Source organism: Thalassophryne amazonica, chromosome 7 (genome assembly GCF_902500255.1).
Source record: "Thalassophryne amazonica chromosome 7, fThaAma1.1, whole genome shotgun sequence".
NCBI lineage: Eukaryota > Metazoa > Chordata > Actinopteri > Batrachoidiformes > Batrachoididae > Thalassophryne > Thalassophryne amazonica.
In genome coordinates, this window is record NC_047109.1 from 37,627,193 (window position 1) to 37,647,147 (window position 19,955).

The 19,955-nt window shown below is 42.3% G+C and overlaps 1 protein-coding gene across 1 annotated transcript in view; it reads right to left on the minus strand.

Annotated features, from left to right (window-relative positions):
- cadm4 (cell adhesion molecule 4) overlaps window positions 1-19,955 on the minus strand; it is a 365,953-nt gene that overhangs the window by 29,018 nt on the left and 316,980 nt on the right. The window contains 1 exon segment of the mRNA XM_034174031.1: window positions 11,068-11,178. Within this exon segment, the coding sequence (XP_034029922.1) occupies window positions 11,068-11,178 (111 nt within the window).

Consider the following 19,955-nt stretch of genomic DNA (forward strand, 5'->3'; position numbering starts at 1 on the left):
GTTCGCCAAACTGCTCAAACCGCGTCTTTACTGTGACTCTTTCTGACACCTCCACACATGCCCAGCAGGTGAACAACCTTGAATTGACAGAGACAACACCAACAACAGCTAAGGCGGCAGAACAAGACGAATGCTCCCGCTCGCTTGTTTTTCATTTCTTCTTTTAAGTAACATCGAGGAGATAGAGAAGAGTTGAAGGTTTAGGAAGAAAGAAGAGATACCTGTGAGCTCATGTCTGAGTGCGTGTAGCAGATGAATAGATTCTGTAGTTAGCCGAGCAGTGCCAAAAAGATGTTCTTTCTCCTGCTGTGTCTTCTGGGAGAACGTGATTAGACAACCACCTGGATGTGTGATCTTTCCATCTTTCCCCATATGTATGCGTGTGTGTGTGCACATAAATATGTTTATGTAATATCTTTTAAGTCCCCAAGGGCCAGTGTCAGTCAGCCAAATGAATCCGTGTGCTGCCAATTCCATAAAAACCCTATGCACTGATTCATTAACTTTAATGCCTGAGCAACACAACACCCCGCCCACACACACACACACACGCATATTCAGACAAATGCTGACTGTGCAAAGCATGAATGGAGGATCAAAGCGCCAGTGATAAAAAAAAAAGGCAAGAAAGCGAGAGAGAGAAGCTCAAATGTCTGCAAACAGGCATGTGTATGGAGATGAAGGCTGAAAGAAGACTAACAGAAAACCAAATGACTCTGTGTGTGTGTGTGTGTGTGGGCTGGGTGTGTGTGCACATGGGATCTCGTCTGTTTGTGTGTGTATGTGTTGTGTGCACTGTGCTCTTGTCCACGGGCAGCTGCTTGTGATGCCTGGGGTTTGTCCTGGAACCTCCAAGTCTCTGGACTGCGTCTTCGGTAGAGTTGTGGGAAACAGTGACTTATGTGCCTTTGCTGGCTGACCTTGACTTTGTTGATGATGCTGTGACCTTTAGATACCCTGATTACAGCACCTAAGATGAGGAGTGAGGAATTGGGATGTGTGGGTATGTGATTATCCATGAGGAAGACTAAGACCCAGCTGTTTAATGTCTTCCTTGAACTTGTGGCGACATCCTCTTGTCTCAGCAGTGACGTTTATGTTTCTGGGCCTGGAGATGCCTATGAAGGGCTTATGGTGTCATCAGGCTGCTGGACAGAGGTGTCTGCAGGAGAACAAACATTCAAGTCTTTAAGGTCTTGGTGTTCTCTGACTTACTGCATGGTTGTGATACTTGTATGCTAACCAGTGACCTAAGGTGAGGATTAGATATCTTTGGTACTGGGCGTCTTCACAGAAGCCTTGGGGACTAATGGAATGACAGTGTATCAAATGAGCGGTTACTTCGGAAGACTAAGATGTGAGGTATCACCTACATTGAGAAGGGAGCATCAGGTATGACATTTGGATGTGGCACATTTTTCCATGCATGATCCAGAATGTAGGTGTCCAACTGTTGAGGACCACAGTATCTGGAGAATTACAAGGAGGTAGTTACTTCTGAGAGCTGGGAATGAATCAGTTGTCTGCCTGAGTGGCTGCTATCCAAGAGCCAAGCAGCTCCATAGTGTGGTGAAAAATTGACTTGACTTAACATGGGTGCAGCCCTTGCGTGGTTGTTAGTGGTCTTGGGCAGTAGCTTACCATGTGGGTGTGGACTCTTGATGGGGTGCTGTTCAGTGGATGCCCAGTCGATGGATGCCCCTCCTGGGAGGTGTGAACTGTCCTGTGGGTGGCTGCTCTCCTGCTGGCTTTGGTCCTGGGGCCTTGGCCATATGGGGAACAGTGACCTGTGGCACTGTTGCAGGATTGGACAGTCTCAGGAGGGGCACTGGCCTACCCTGTCTCTGTGATTTGACACCCTGTCTGTTGTCAGGGTTGGGGTCTGTTTCATGTATCTCATGTTCACAGGACTGGTCTTCTCTCGCCTGTGGAGTGGTTGGGTGCACCTCTTTATAGAGTAGCAGCTTGGTCTTTCCTGGTGTCATAACTGGCCTCTTGATGGTAGTGGACCTCACGCATGGGATACTGGTCCTCGTTGCTAATGTCTTCTATCATGGTCACTAGAGAGGTCTGCCTTTGCTGCTTGCCATTGCTGTTGACACTCTGTGCAGCAGTGAGGCCCCATGTGCATTTTGGATGCAGTGTAGCACAAATGCAACTCTGATCATTCATTCACTTTATCTCAGAGCACATTATATCTGTCACACTCTACACAGACTTAAACCTTCACACAACATATTCACACATCCATTCAAGTAACACTTTCAAAATCATGGCAAACTCTGTAAACCTCTATGGCTATGCCAATCGTCATGACCACCTCATCCATCACACACACACACACACACACACACACACACACACACACACACACACACACACACACACACACACACACACACACACACACACACACACACACACACACACACACACACACACACACTGTGATGTATGTTTGGCACTGGATAACGGAGATACAGTGCATCCAGAAAGTATTCACAGTGCTTCACTTTTTTACACATTTTGTTTGTTACAGTCTTATTCCAAAATGGAGTAAATTTATTATTTTCCTCAAAATGATACACACAATACCCCATAATGACAATGTGATTTTTTTTGTTTTAGATTTTTGCAAATTTATTAAAAAAAAACCCCCAACAAACAAAAAATGAAATTGTCTGTAGACCTCCAAGACAGGACTGTCTCAAGGCACAAATCTGGGGAAGGGTACAGAAACATTTCTACTACTTTGAAGGTCCCAATGAGTACAGTGGCCTCCATCGTATGTAAAAGGAAGACGTTCAGATCCACCAAGACTCTTCATAGAGCTGGTCGCCTGTCTAAACTGAGCAATCGGGGAGAAGGGCTTCAGGCAGGGAGATGACCAAGAACCTGACAACCATCTCTGCAGCAATCCACCGATCAGGTCTGTAGGGTAGAGTCGCCAGACGGAAGCCACTCCTTTGTAAAAGGCGCATGGCAGCCCATCTGGAGTATGCCAAAAGGCACCTGAAGGACTCTCAGATCATGAGAAATCAAATTCAATGGTCTGATAAGTAGGGATGCACTGTTGCCACTTTTCTCCAGACTGAGTACAAGTACGAGTACATACATTTTGGTACTTGTCGATACCAAGTACCGATACGATTACTTAATGATACCATTACAGTTTTATGATGACTTTGAAAACATGTTTAATTTATCAGTCATTCCTTACTTTTTGACTGTAACTCCTACCAGTATCATTAGCTTTGTTTTTATTTACAAACATTTCACTTAAATCATGTAACATCACTTTTTGACTACAACAAATTGTCCTTTAACATTAATTGTGTGTTTGTTAACAAACATGACAATGCCAGACATCTCACTGAAATGTAACCTGTCGACTTCAGCACTACAAAAGATACAACACCAATTACTGAATTGAAATTGTCCATCTGTCCATCTGTCCATCCATTTTGTCTGTGAGGACTAAAAGCCTTTTTTGAAAATGTGAGGGGCAGATTCATTTTGATGAAAAGAAACTTCCCTCCATTATTTCTGTTTCTCTTTTTATCTGCAATCTGTGACACTGAGCTAAACAGCCTGTCACTCTCCACACTATTTTTAAATTTAATTAAATACATAGCGGCAACCTACACAAATACAAACCATAAATGTTTTTTCCCCAAAGATGGAACATGCAATATTCGAGGAGCATGTTGTGTGCGCGCACACACACACACACACACACACACACACACACACACACACACACACACACACACACACACACACACACACACACACACACACACACACACACGCATGCTGTCGCAACACACGGAGGCAAAACTGAGTAATTTTAACATTATTTTTATTTAATTTTTTTCTTTCTATATCATGGGATAATTTGCTTACGTTCAGACAGAATAGCCGGTTGCCTGTGGTAAATGAGCCGTTAACGAGGAGCACTGACTCAACTTCTTGCCCAAATTGCGGCTTGTGGAGGCAAGCGGAGGTTCCGAACACAGCGCCACAGACATTCTGCAAACAGATTACACCTGTTGCGGACCGAGCCGGTCTCACATCAGCCTGGACACCCACACCAAGGGCTGAAACTCACCAACTTGAAGGACAATCTCCGCCGCTGAAACTGTGATCTGAGTTCTGATGGAGGAACTGCCGCAAAGTGCCGAACTCACGGAGAAACTTTTTTCAGCCACACGAGGAATTAAAGTATTTTCAGATGTTGTGTTCCAAACTCAGGAGGCTTTATGTGGATTATTTTTCTTCGTATGATGATGAATTCCACGAACAGATAAGACTTTTTATTTACTCTGGATGTGAAATTTCTCCGCATGATGGACCGCAGTTTTCAGCCAATTAATGGACAGCACTGACGGACGTATTTTGACTTATGAGTAAATTATATGAAAGCCTATAGCAACCCATAAATGAACCACATCATTGTTTAAGCTGCAGTGTTCAAAACGTATGAAGATGTAGGGGCTTACAGTCTGGAAATTTCGGAGTGTGTGCATAAAATTCACCCATTGAGAGGTTGACATCACGCTGCTGTGAAGATGTCTCAGGTCACAGAGTATCGGAGATGTTTTATGATTACAAGTATGAGTTAATGAATACGGGATTGGGCCGATACCTGATACTGGCATCGGGGTCAGTGCATCCCTACTGATAAGACAAAGACTGAACTCTTTGGTATGAATGCCAGGCGTCATGTTTGGAGGAAACAAGGCCCCATGTCTACAGTGAAGCATGGTGGTGGCAACATCATGTGGTGGGGATGTCTTTCAGCAGCAGGAACTGAGAGACTAGTGAAGATGGAGGGAAAGATGAATGCTGCAATGTGAGACATCCTGAATGAAACTCTGCTCCAGAGCACTCTTGACCTTAGACTTGGGTGAGGGTTCATCTTTCATCAGAACAATAACCCTAAACACACAGCCAAGATATCAAAGGAGTGACTTCAGGAAAACTCTGTGAATGTCCTTGAGTGGCCCAGCCAGAGGCCAGACCTGAATCTGACTGAACATCTCTGGAGAGATCTGAAACGCTCCCCATCCAACCTGATGAGAGGTGCTGCAAAGAGAAATGGGCAAAACTGTCTAAAGATAGGTGCACCATGCTTGTGGCATCATATTTAAGAAAACACCAGGCTGTAATTGCCGCTAAAAGTGCATGAGCAAAGGGTGTGAATACTTAAAAACCTTTTTCTCATTTAGTCATTATGGGGTGTTGTGTGTAGAATTTTGAGGGGAAAAATTAATTTACCCCATTTTGGAATAAGCCTGTAACATAAAATGTGGAAAAGGTGAAGCACTGTGAACACTTTCTGGATGCACTGTATATGGCTCAACATGTCAGCTGTGAATGGAAGCAGTGTGATACATCCATGGAGGAGATTGGACACGTGTCACACTGGGTCCACACTGCTTCAGAAATGCCATGAGAGACTCTCCAAGACTGAGCTGAACTGGACCAGTGGTATGAGCAGAACTGAATCAGTGCACGATCATAACCAAACCAGTGTGTGAGAGAACACCGTGGCTGTAGGACTGGCTGAAGCTTTGCAATAAATCTTGACATCTCTCGCACATCTCTCCATCTCACAGACTACAACCAACTGTCAGATCTGCAGAAAAGTCACTGGAGCCAGCCTGCCATCCATCCAGAACGTATACCGGTCCAGGACCAGGAAGTGAGCTGGTTAAAATCTCTGCAGACCCCTCACACCCTGGACACTCACTGTTTAAACTCCTCGCCTCTGGTCGATGTTCCAGATCTCTGTACTTCAAAGCAACAAGATACAGGAACAGTTTCTTTCCACAGGTCACCACACTGATGAACAACTTAACCTGCCAAAAAACTCACAAATTCATATAATTCCAGTCCAACTTCAATCTGTTTGTCTGTTTCTCCTTTGCACACATTTTTATTGCACATTTTATTTGCACCTTGTTATTTCCACATTTTTATTATGACTTATTTAGTGTTTAGTGTATATTTATACATGCTTATAGTACAGTTCAAACCGGCATAAAATTCCTTGTATTCTTGTAGATACTTGGTAAATAAAGGCTATTCTGATTCTTACTCTGACACTTCTCGCTCATGGTAACGGCAACATGTCACTTATTTAAACTGACTAAACCAGTTGAACTACATAAACACAATAAATCAATAACAAGAACAACACTGTTAAACTAACATGAACCACAATAACAGCATTTAAAACCCCCAAACCCTGAACTCCAATGGTGCATTGCAGCACAAACGTACATTGTTCACTGTTGTTAGCTACTGTCACTAATTTCTCCAAAAGTGTTTGTTCTATCAACTTTCTCCTTTCGCAGCATTCATCCTTGACCCAAAATACATAAGCATACCAAATGGCAAATGTCAGCTCTCCCCAGTTTCTCTGTGTGCGAAGTCATATCCATGCATGCACGCACACACACACAGAGTTCACTTGACTGTTATATTATAGATTATATACGTCGGTGTACAGGTAATGTGAGTGTGATTTTTTTCTAAAACATAATATATGTTTTATATGATTTAATGTTTTAATTTATGTTTAGCTGTACATGTAACAATCCATAGGTCTTTTGGCTGTACCTAATGATAATGTTCAGATAAAAACCAAATGGACAGTTACATACATGCATACATCTTCAACCGCTTATCTGGGATTAGGTTGCTGGGGCAACAGCCCCAAGCAGGACACCCCAAACGTCCCTTTCAAATGGACCAAATGGACAGTTATATATTTAAATACACAGTCATGTCAATGGTTCTAAGCATTATATTTATTTATTACATTGAACGTGTCACTCTCTAAGTTGTGTTATTTATGAGTGCAGTGTTTTCTATGAAGTGTATATTAGCTATCATGCAATAACTGAAATTTGCTGATAATGTTCAGTCAATAATAAGATAGACCAGAATTCTTTTCTGTTTGGCTGTAAAACAAATATGCACATGTTTGTCTATTACCCAAGAATATACGAGGTCTATTAGAAAAGTATCCGACCTTATTATTTTTTTCAAAAACCATATGGATTTGAATCATGTGTGATTACATCAGACATGCTTGAACCCTCGTGGGCATGCAAGAGTTTTTTCACGCCTGTCGGTTACGTCATTCGCCTGTGGGCAGTCTTTGAGTGAGGAGTCGCCCACCCTCTCGTCGATTTTTTCATTGTTGAGGAAGGGCTCAGAGACTGCTGCTTTGTTTGATCAAAATTTTTTCAAAACTGTAAGGCACAACTGAGTGGACACCATTCGATAAATTCAGCTGGTTTTCGGTAAAAATTTTAACGGCTGATGAGAGATTTTGGTCTGGTAGTGTCGCCGTAAGGACGGCCCACGGTGCCTGATGGCGATCTGCGCTTCGAGGCGGCAGCGTCTCGCCGTTTCAAGTTGAAAACTTCCACATTTCAGGCTCTGTTGACCCAGTAAGTCGTCAGAGAACAGAGAACTTTCAGAAGAAGTCGGCATGAGGAGTTTATTCGGACATTCCATTGTTAACGGACATTTTGTAATGAAAGAATGTGCGGGCAGAGTCGCATGTCGGGCCGGACCCGACCGCGGGGGGTCGCAACAGGAAAAACACCTCCATTTGAAACCTTAACGGGCAAGCTGGAACATGCCCAAGCTGTTAAACAATTTCTCAGTTACTCACTTGTTGAAAGCCATCAAAAGCCGCCTGAATTTTACAAATGGTTTTCAACACGGAGGTGTTTTTCCTGTCGCGGTGCACACAGATTCGCCGAGTCGTCACGGAAACGACTCAGCGAATTTGCGCGCACGTCTTTCATTAAAAAATGTCCTTAAACAGTGGAATGTCCGCATAAAGTCCTCATGCCGGCCTCTTCTGAATCTTCTCTGTTCTCTCACGACGTCCTGGGTGAATTAAGCCTTAAATTAGGATGTTTTCAGGTCGAAACAGGCCGACGACGGTGCCTGGAAGCGCTGCACGATGTCCCGCTCCGTGGGAAGTCCTTACAGCGACAGAAACACCCCATAATCTCTCATCAGCCGTTAAACTTTTCACCGAAAACCAGCTTAATTTCTCGAAGTGTCCACTCGGATATTCCTCACAGGTCCAGAAAAAATTTTGATAAAGCAACGTGCGTTGTCTCGAGCAGCGTGTGAAACAAAGGAATTCAGCCGAGAGGGCGGGACCACATCTCACTCAAGGCCTGCCCACAGGGAAATTACGTCACCGACACACGTGAAAAAACTCACGCATGCGCACGAGGGTTCAAGCATGATTGGTGTAATCGCACGTCATTCAAATCCATATAATTAAAAAAATAAATAAAAGTGTCGGTTTATTATCTAATAGACCTCGTATAATTAATACACAATAATGCATTTCTGCGAAAATGTATTTACGGTCAATTTCTTCAAAGCCCAAGCTGGATTTTTACAGCGTAAGATTTATAAATATTTATTGTATAAACACTTTAGTTGCTTCAAAACATTGGTGATTAGTTTTTAAAGAATTCAAATTCACATTAAACAAATATAATGCACATTTGAACAAAAACAATTATATTTTATATAAAATTAATTATATTTTGTGCAGCTATTGGTTGGAATGCTATATCACGTAGTGAATTTAAGCTTGCCAATACGTTGCAAAATATGGATACAACAGCCATATAAATAGCATGATTGAGAGAAAATTATATTTTGCAAAAGGATACCTTTTTTTTCATGAAAACATTGACAAATATACGAGGTCTGTGAGAAAAGTATCCGACCTTTTTATTTTATGCAAAAAATATATGGATTTGATTCATATGTTTTTACGTCAGCCAAGCTTGAACCTTCGTGCACATGCGTGAGTTTTTCCACGCCTGTCGGTTGCGTCATTCGCCTGTGGGCAGGCTTTGAGTGAGCACTGGTCCACCCCTCTCGTCTTTGTTTCATTGCGAGGAAATGGCGGAATGATTTGGGCTTTTTTTCCATCAGAATTTTTTCAGAAACTGTTAGAGACAGGCAGCTGGAAACCATTTGAAATATTTATCTGGCTTTCGGTGAAAATTTTACGGGCTTCACAGAGAATAAGGAGTGTTACCACAGCTTTAAGGACTGCCCACAATGGCGCACGGCACACCGCGCTCCGAGCCGCCATCGAGAGGCAGAAACCACCACATCATTTTTAAACGGATCGCTGTGTGGAGCCGGGACCGTCGTGTGCAATTTCTCTGGTTATCACAAGAGCTGGACATCAGCCATTTTCCGGCAGATTTCACTTTTAACAAGAGATTTTGTCACGGAAAGCCGCGCGGAGGCTTCGCGCGTCATGACCGATTTGCTGATGAAGCGAGACAAAGGAACACCTCCGTTTCGGAGTGTTAAAGGACAAGTTGGGACATGCCTATTTCAGCTTTCAGTGCTTACCAGTCGAGTGAGTATAAGAGAAATTGTGGAGAGCTGGGCATGTCCCAACTTGTCCTCTAACACTCCAAAACAGAGGTGTTCTTTGTCTCGCTTCATCAGCGAATCGATTGTGACGCGCGGAGGCTTTCCATGACAAAATCTCTTGTTAAAAGTGAAATCTGCCGGAAAATGGCTGATGTCCAGCTCTTGTGATAACCAGAGAAATTGCACACGACGGTCCCGGCTCCACACAGCGATCTGTTTAGAAATGATGTGGTGGTTTCTGCCTCTCGATGGCAGCTCAGAGCGCGGCGCGCCGTGCGCCATTGTGGGCAGTCCTTAAAGCTGTAGTAACACTCCTTATTCTCTGTGAAGCCTATAAAATTTTCACTGAAAGCCAGATAAATTTTTCGAATGGTTTCCAGCTGCCTGTCTCTAACAGTTTCTGAAAAAATTCTGATGGAAAAAAAGCCCAAATCATTTCACCATTTCCTCGCAATGAAACAACGACGAGAGGGGTGGACCACTGCTCACTCAAAGCCTGCCCACAGGCAAATGACGCAACCAACAGGCGTGGAAAAACTGACACATGCGCACAAAGGTTCAAGCTTGGCTGACGTAAAAACATATGAATCAAATCCATATATTTTTTGCATAAACTAAAAAGGTCGGATACTTTTCTCACAGACCTCATACATATAATAATAAATGTAAACAGCAGTAATATGAATGTACAGCTAATATATAATCAGTGATATGTGCAGTTAATATAACTTAGGCCAAACTGCAAATTTGCACATATAGCTCATGAAAATTAAGATGGCGTTGGTGCTGATCTTATGGTAGTAAACTACCCCCCCACCCCGCTCCCCAAAAATATATTTTTTTTGTTGCAGAGATAAGGTTTGTGGCCAAGATTTCCTGAAGTAATTGACCCGTAAACTACATAAACTGAAAGAAAATATATATCATGAATGATATTCACATTTTGCAACATACGTGAGACCTGCGTTCACATTTTGTGGGACATTTTATTCACAGCTTGTAGCACAATCACTAACGGTTCGCAGATATTCACGGTTTGCGTGAACCTTAAATGAAGTAAGTGGTTGAAGATGAGTGAGTGAGTGAGTAAAATAGCTTAAATGAATGACTTAGAAAAACAAAAATAAGAAAACCCCCTACCCCATACAGTTGTCATGAAATGTGAAACAGGCAACAGAAACCAAAACTTTTTTTTGTATCAGGCAGTAAACATGTATTTTTTTTTTCTGCTCTAACATTGGAGATTATAACACAGACTACTATGAGGATTGACTCACTTTTGCAGTCAACTACAAGCAGCCATTCAAGGAAAATGCAGCTTTTGGCAGTGCCACGTTTACTTCATTTTCAGCTTGACACAAACAAGATAGTGAAATCAACAGAAATGTCTATGCTACATTTCTCCTCCAATAAAAAAAGTAAGATTGGTATAACCGTTCAAAAAAAACAACAAAAAAAACAAACAACTTGTGCTTTTAAAACCATTTTTACCACAGAGTGAGATGGTGTGTGTGTGCATGTGTGTGTGATAAGGAGAAAGATGACAACAAAGGAGACAAGGGAAGGACATGGTGAGAGATGGAGCCATGCAGAAGCAGAATAAAGATGTGTGTGTGTTACCTTCAGGGACCTGGGCCAAGCTGTGTGTTATGAGGGTTGGGATGGCGGGATGGGAGGTGACGTAACTGACGGTAGGAGTGGGAGAGACAGTGGTTGTGACTGACACATTATCTACACACAGATAAGGGATGGGAAAACACACATACACAAATGCTATTATCGGAAACATGCAGCAAACTTCAACATACAGATTGCAGAGGTGTTATAGCAAAGTTAAGTACATCATGAATAACATTAAAAATACTTGTGCAATGCACCCGAAGAACTTTTTTACTGATGTTATTCATTACATTTCATTAATTAAATAACTCAATGAATGAAAGTGTTTGCAAGCTCATTTAGGGAGTCCTAGTGCACTTGCAAAACTAATTAGAAGTTGAAGTTGGTGAAGAAATGAACACTTAATAATAATAAAAAAAAAATACAAACCTGAAATCCTTGTATGTTTTCTGTTTTATTATCATTTTTTGACATCTCTTAAGTGGTTTGAGTACGTGATGCTGCAGTCATCATTATTTAATTGTATTCGCAATGTAAAACAGTGGCTGTCCCAAAACTTCCTTTACCTGAATGATGGTAAAATGGAGATCATGGTGTTTGAGCCCTCTGCCATACCAAATGTGGTAACACCAAATTTTGGTGCTTTGGCTAACTATGTAAAACCAGCTGTCAAGAATTTGGGAGTGATATTTGACAGCTGTTTGAGGTTCGATCAACAGATAAATTCTGTTGTCAAAGCTAGTTTTTTCCAACTTCACCTTTTGGCTAAAATAAAGCACTTTCTCAGTAGACGTGATCTTGAGACAGCCATTCATGCTTTCATCAGCTCCAGACTTGATTATTGTAATGCACTTTATTCGGGCATTAATCAGTCATCTCTTGCACGTCTCCAATTGGTGCAGAATGCTGCTGCTCATGTTTTAACAAACACTTTTAGACATGAGCATATTACGCCCGTCCTGTACTCACTCCACTGGCTTCCAGTTCATTTTAGAATTGATTTTAAAATTTTAATGTTTGTTTTTAAAGCTATTTATGGCCTTGCACATCCCTACTTGTCTGAAATTTTAACTTTGCGCACCTACAGTAGGACATTAACGGCATCTGGCCAGCTTTACTTAGATGTTCCAAGGTCAAGATATAAATGCTGGGGTGATCATGCTTTCGCGGTAGCTGGCCCCAGACTGTGGAACAAGCTACCTCTTGAGTTACATACTATTCCTGACCAAGCACTTTATTTAAACTGGCTTTTAACACTTAGTGGGGAGGTGACATGCTCTGTTTTTTTTATGTGCTGTTTTAAAATTTTGTTCTATATGTGTTTTATTTTTGTGAATTTGTGTTTTTTAATGTTAAACACTTTGGACACCAGTCAGTGCTGTAAAGCGCTTTATAAATACATGTTGATTGATTGTTTACAATGGGGTACTCATGTCAAAACAGTTTCAGTCTTTTGTTCATGATAATGGGTCATTCACATCATCAGGAGAGTCGCCAAGGGAGCCGTCAGGAGAGGCGTCTGTCCCATCATTAGGAGGGACAGCTGCCCTGTCATTTAGGAGGGTGCTAACTAGAGCACAATGGGTGCTAATTAGAGCTATTGTTTAGTCACTATTGTTTAGGCGGCGCAGTGAACGCAAACAGAAGAGGGGATGCCAGGGCGGCGTGCTAGTGAGGCTACGGAAGCAGCCACATAGACCAGTGCTCCCAAGCATTTTTCTCTCAAATGTACGGCCTCTTGCAAACAAATTGGACGAGTGGAAGCTGCGGATTGCAAACGATAAGGCTACCTGGGACTGTTGCACTCTGCTGCTCACGGAGACGTGGTTAAATCCACTTATACCGGATACGGCTATTGAGCTAGCAGGTTATACAGTACACCGGAAAGACAGGTCAGAAAGCTCCGGACAGAAAAGAGGAGGGGGGCTGTGCATTTATGTTAATAACAGTTGGTGCACGAATTCCACAGTAGTCGCTAGACATTGCTCTCCAGACGTCGAGTTCATGACGATTAAATGCAGACCCTTCTACCTCCCGCGGGAGTTAAATGCCGTGCTGCTTACTGCCGTGTATATAGCACCCGACGCTAATACTAACTCGGCTCTGGGGCATTTGCACGACAGCATTAGCGACAAAAAGAACAGATACCCTGAGGCTGCTCATATCATTTCTGGGGACTTTAATCATGCAGATCTTAAAGCAGTTCTCCCCAAATTCCATCAGCACATTAAGTGCAAAACCAGAGGAGAAAATATACTGGACAAACTGTATACAAACATCAGACAGTTACAGGGCTAAATCATTAGCACATCTTGGGCAATCTGATCATGCATCCCTGCTACTTATCCCTGCATACACACCCCTACGGAAACAAGCTCTGCCCACGACCCGGACTATTACAACTTGGCCTGAGGATGCCTCCTACCAGCTGCAAGACTGCTTCCAGAGAACTGACTGGGAGGTTTCTGACCACCAGGACCTGGAGAATCACACTACAGTGGTTCTGGACTGCATCAGGTTCTGCACAGACAGCGTCACCAGGGACAGACGTATAAGGATTTATCCCAACAGAAAGCCCTGGATGACGAAGGAGGTGCAGAGCCTATTGACAAGCAGGAACACAGCCTTTAGGTCTGGGGACGTGGCACTCTACACCACCGCCAGAGCTAATCTGAAAAGAGGTATCTGCAAGGCCAAGGCAGCATACAGAAGGAAGATGGAGGACTATATCAGGAGCAACGATACCAGACAGGTGTAGCGGGGTGTCCAGCATATCACAAGCTACAAACCTAGCAACTCCATGGCCAGGGTGAATCTTCTCTGGCAGAGGAGCTCAATATCTTCTTTGCCCACTTTGAGGTGACACCTACATCAGCTCCATCTCAGCCGCCTGCTCACAGTAGTCACACACTCATAGTAGAAGAGTGTGAGGTGAGGCAGGTGATGAGAATGGTGAACCCGAGGAAAGCTGCAGGACCTGACGGAGTGGCGGGTCGGGTGCTGAAAGATTGTGCGGACCAACTGGCTGGAATCTTTACCAGGATTTTCAATCAGTCCCTGTCACAGGCTACTGTCCCCCCCGCTTAAAGTCCTCTATCATCCCATTACCAAAGAAACCTTGCATTACCACCCTGAATGACTACCGCCCAGTGGCACTAACACCAGTCATCATGAAGTGCTTTGAGAAACTGGTGCGGAGTTATATCATCTCCTGCCTGCCAGCTGATCTGGACCCTTTTCAATTTGCTTATAAAGCAAAGAGATCTATGGAGGATGCTGTCTCCACAGCACTTCAGGCCACGCTAACCCACCTTGAACAACGAGGGAGCTACGCTAGAATGCTCTTTGTGGATTTCAGCTCGGCATTTAACACCATCCTTTCACCACGTCTGGTGTCCAAGCTGGCAGACCTTGGACTCCCTCCACTCACCTGCAGCTGGATATTGCACTTTTTGACAGACCGCTCCCAGAGGGTCAGGCTGGGTTCCAACATCTCCACTGCTCTTAGTCTTAGCACCGGCTCACCACAGGGCTGTGTGCTTAGCCCGCTCCTCTACACTCTTTACACCTATGACTGTGTCTCTACCCATCCTAGTAATAAGATAATAAAGTTCGCAGATGACACAACAGTAGTCGGACTCATCTCAGACGACATAGGTGAGGTAGCCTACTGGGATGAGGTGCAGCGGCTGGCAGAGTGGTGTTCAGTCAACAACCTGCTCCTTAACACTAAAAAAACAAAGGAGCTTGTTGTTGACTTTAGAAGGAACAAGTATGACATTCAACCACTCTTTATTGGGGGGGGGGGGGGGGAGGTCTGTGTGGAGCGGGTGCCGGTGTTCAGGTTTCTCGGCATTGAGCTGGAGAACAGCCTGACATGGCGCGCCAACACCAAGGAGCTGCTGAAGAAGGCACAGCAGAGGCTGTACTTTCTGAGAATTCTCGGGAGGAACAGTCTTTCTCAGAATCTGCTTCTCGCCTTCTATCGCTGCTCCATAGAGAGTGTGCTCACATATGGACTGTGTGTTTGGTATGGCAGCTGCACATCCTCAGAGAAGAAGGGTCGTTAGGGCAGCTACATAGGGTCGTTAGGGCAGCAGAGAAGATCATAGGTTGCCCCCTCCCCACACTGGAAGACATTTACACATCCAGATGCCGCAAGAAGGCAATAGATATTTCAAAGGATGTCTCACACCCTGGACACTGTCAGTTTCAGCTCATGCCATCAGGCAGGAGATACAGAATATTACAAACCAGAACAAACCGTCTAAAAAATAGGTTCTATCCAAAGGCAATCATGGCACTTAATTCTTCAAGGTGAAATATTATGTTCAGTATGCAACATATCTGGTGGCAGTCTTTTTCACCCAGTGTAACCTGTGACCGTACCATTCCTGTCCATAAACAGTGCAATATATGTTTTATTCTTTTAGATGTTTTATTCCTGTTCATAGCCAGTGTAATATGTTTCATTCTTTTATATGTTCTTAAACTATTTATTGCTCTTAACTCACGAGCCGAAGCACTTTCAATTTTGTTGTGACTTTGTAAAAAGTAACAATGACAATAAAGACTATCTAAATCTAAATCTACATGTAACTCCAGACTGTCTTTGATCATCCTGGAGCTGATCAATGGGTAAGCCATTGCCATTCTGGTTATTTTCTATCCATTTTGATGGTTGTTTTCCGTTTTCTTCCACGCGTCTCTGTTATTATTATTTTTTTGTCCATTTTAAAGCATTGGAGATCATTGTAGATGAACAGCCTATAATTTTTTGCACCTGCATATAGGTTTTCCCCTCTCCAATCAACTTTTAATCAAACTACGCTGTTCTTCTGAACAATGTCTTGAACGTCCCATTTTCCTCAGGCGTTCAAAGAGAAAAGCATGTTCAGCAGGTACTGGCTTCATCCTTAAACAGGGGACACCTGATTCACACCTGTTTGTTCCACAAAATTGATGAACTCACTGACCGAATGCCACACTACTATTATTGTGAACACCCCCTTTTCTACTTTTTTTTTTTACTAATAGCCCAATTTCATAGCCTTAAGAGTGTGCATATCATGAATGCTTGGTCTTGTTGGATTTGTGAGAATCTACTGAATCTACTGGTACCTTGTTTCCCATGTAACAATAAGAAATATACTCAAAACCTGGATTAATCTTTTTAGTCACATAGCACTACTATTATTCTGAACACTACTGTAATTAAACATATACTTTCAGGTGGGTGCTGTCAGCTGACTTTTGGTAATCTCAGCTATTTGTTCTGGTTTAAACGTATGTAAAAAACAAAAAAACAACAACAACAACAACAAAAAAACCACCAAGTGCTCTGTAAAATCACTTCCAAAAAACTGGCACACACACATAACCACCTGGTGTGAAACAGGTGTCCTTCAGAGTCCAGACTTTCAAAGTGTCTCTTGCAAGTGTCCACTAGAGGCGCACAGTCTATTGCGTGTAGTAATGGGATTTGAACTTACCAGTATTGTTGTACAATGAGCACGACATCAGATTATACTGATTTCTTTTAAGCAGAGTTTACTAAAATAACTTTCTTTCTTGATAACGACCTTGATCAGTACACCTCCTCGGTATTATCATACGTACATCAACTTTTGTATTGGAACTGTCACTATTGTTAACAGTCCATGAGGGTATCTGATTATTCCTAACCAAATACCTTGGCTGAGTAACAAATGTATGAACCTGCTTAGATTTAGGGATGGTGATTACAGAGCCAAGAATACCACTGCTTATAGCCATGGAAGGAGCAGTCTTAAATGTGGCATTAAAGATGCTAAAAACAACTACAGACTCTGGATTGAGGAAAACTTTGCCAGTAACGACTCTTGATGTATGTGGAAAGGCATAGGTGCCATCACAGACTATAAATGGAAGGACAATCAGACTGAAAACAGTAACCGCTCATTAGCAGAGGACTTCAACATGTTCTTTGCAAGCTTTGATGCAACTACCAGTCCAGGGTAATGAACAAACTGCCAGCAGATAATCAACCTCTGATGTTGGACACCAATGAGGTTAGGACAGCCATGCGTTGTATCACCACTAGAAAAGCAGTTAGACCAGACAGTATCCCAAGCTGGGTACTCCAGGCAAGCGCAAATCAGCTGGCAGAGGTCTTGCACACCAGTGGACAGTTTAATTTCCTTTTAGAGAATTAGGTTTCTTAGGTCAGGTGTAGGAGCACATGCTAGCATTGTACACTGCCTTTCCTGTCTGGATCTAAACTGGCAACTAGCCAGGTGGACCAGCGGCCATCCCAATCTCCTGAATGTAGCCATCTATATGCCACATCCAGGTGATACGTGGATGTCCCTTTGGCCTCATCCAGTCTTTGGGGTCCTTAGCAAGATAGCACCTGTGTGATGGATCATGCTTGTAAGAATGCATTACACTTGTTTTACTCAGGCTGTGTTGTGACTCGCTCAACTACTGCAGCACAGACATGTCTGTATGTACTATTTTCCCCCGGTAGCATTCCAGCTGCATTTTGTAGCATTGCTGCTGCACCCAGTTCAGTCTTTACACATAATTAGTCTTGATTATAGCTATCCACCTACACTCTTTATCTTCTGCGAAATAACTGTTCTTTGGAAGTGCTTTTACAGGGTGGTGTGTGTGTTTTATCTGGTGCATACTGCTGAAGCTATTCACTGTAAATGCTAACACAGAAATTAATTAAGTATGATAAGCGAAAGAAACTCAGTTTTCATCAACCTGTTGTGAACACTCATTTTAAATAAGTAAGTACAACCCCTGGCAAAAATTATGGAATCACCAGCCTCTGAGGATGTTCATTCAGTTGTTTAATTTTGTAGAAAAAAAGCAGACCACAGACATGACACAAAACTAAAGTCATTTCAAATGGCAACTTTCTGGCTTTAAGAAACACTATAAGAAATCAGGAAAAAAGATTGTGGCAGTCAGTAACGGTTACTTTTTTAGACCAAGCAGAGGAAAAAAATATGGAATCACTCAATTCTGAGGAAAAAATTATGGAATCACCCTGTAAATTTTCATCCCCAAAACTAACACCTGCATCATATCAGATCTGCTCGTTAGTCTGCATCTAAAAAGGAGTGAACACACCTTGGAGAGCTGTTGCACCAAGTGGACTGACATGAATCATGGCTCCAACATGAAAGATGTCAATTGAAACAAAGGAGAGGATTATCAAACTCTTAAAGAGAGTAAATCATCATGCAATGTTGCAAAAGATGTTGGTTATTCACAGTCAGCTGTGTTTTAAACTCTGGACCAAATACAAACAACATGGGAAGGTTGTTAAAGGCAAACATACTGGTAGACCAAGGAAGACATCAAAGTGTCAAGACAGAAAACTTAAAACAATATGTCTCAAAAATCAAAAAATGGACAACAAAACAAATGAGGAACGAATGGGAGGAAACTGGAGTCAACGTCTGTGACCGAACTGTAAGAAACCGCCTAAAGGAAATGGGATTTACATACAGAAAAGCTAAACGAAAGCCATCATTAACACCTAAACAGAAAAAAAACAAGGTTACAATGGGCTAAGGAAAAGCATTCGTGGACTGTGGATGACTGGATGAAAGTCATATTCAGTGATGAATCTCAAATCTGCATTGGGCAAGGTGATGATGCTGGAACTTTTGTTTGGTGCCATTCCAATGAGATTTATAATGATGACTGCCTGAAGAGAACATGTAAATTTCCACAGTCATTGATGATATGGGGCTGCATGTAAGGTAAAGGCACTGGGGAGATGGCTGTCATTACATCATCAATAAATGCACAAGTTTACGTTGATATTTTGGACAACTGAAAGGATGTTTGGGGATGTTTCAAGATGATAATGCATCTTGCCATAGAGCAAAAACTGCAAAAACATTCCTTGTAAAAAGACACATAGGGTCAATGTCATGGCATAGGGTCAGTGTCAATGAGTAGATCTGATTTGATGCAGGTGTTAGTTTGGGGGATGAAAATTTACAGGGTGATTCCATAATTTTTTCCTCAGAATTGAGTGATTCCATATTTTTTTCCTCTGCTTGGTCTAAAAAAGTAACCGTTACTGACTGCCACAATCTTTTTTTCTTGATTTCTTATAGTGTTTCTTAAAGCCAGAAAGTTGTCATTTGAAATGACTTTAGTTTTGTGTCATGTCTGTGATCTGCTTTTTTTCTACAAAATTAAACAACTGAATGAACATCCTCCGAGGCCGGTGATTCCATCATTTTTGCCAGGGGTTGTAAATTGAGATTGGAAGACATGCTTTACTTGATGTATCCCATTTAAGCCAAATAAAAAAAATAAACATTTTTCGTACCCAGAGTTCTTTGTGTGTTCTTTCAGACATGCACAGATCTGCCTCATTTACTTTGCACATTCCCGCCCACACGTCCATGGTGAGCCCATGTTTCAACTACCAGTGCTCTATTGAACCTGTTTTTCACTCATTATGAGTGCTGTGGGATTATTTGTGCTTGCCACCCTGATTTGGTAAGTAAATATTTACTATTTGGTAGACTGCATAGAACACTGTCATCTACTGGATGGGAGTGTGAATAGCGCCCAACACATGGTCGCTATTCATGGCACTGAATAACGCTTAACAAACAGAATTTTCAGTTTTGCAATGCCCTTTTTATGAATAAAAAATGACATATTTACAAATGCACATTTACTTGTAAAAACCAACACACGTTATAATAACTTGTGTGTTGGTCTTTACAAATAAATAAACCAGTCAACCATGATGAGTGGCGGCTCATTTTCCCATAATGCCTTAATACAGAGTTGACGTTAATTCAATAAACTGTCTGGAATTATTTGGGTTATCAATCAAAACCATAAGTCAAAACTGCTTTTCTTTT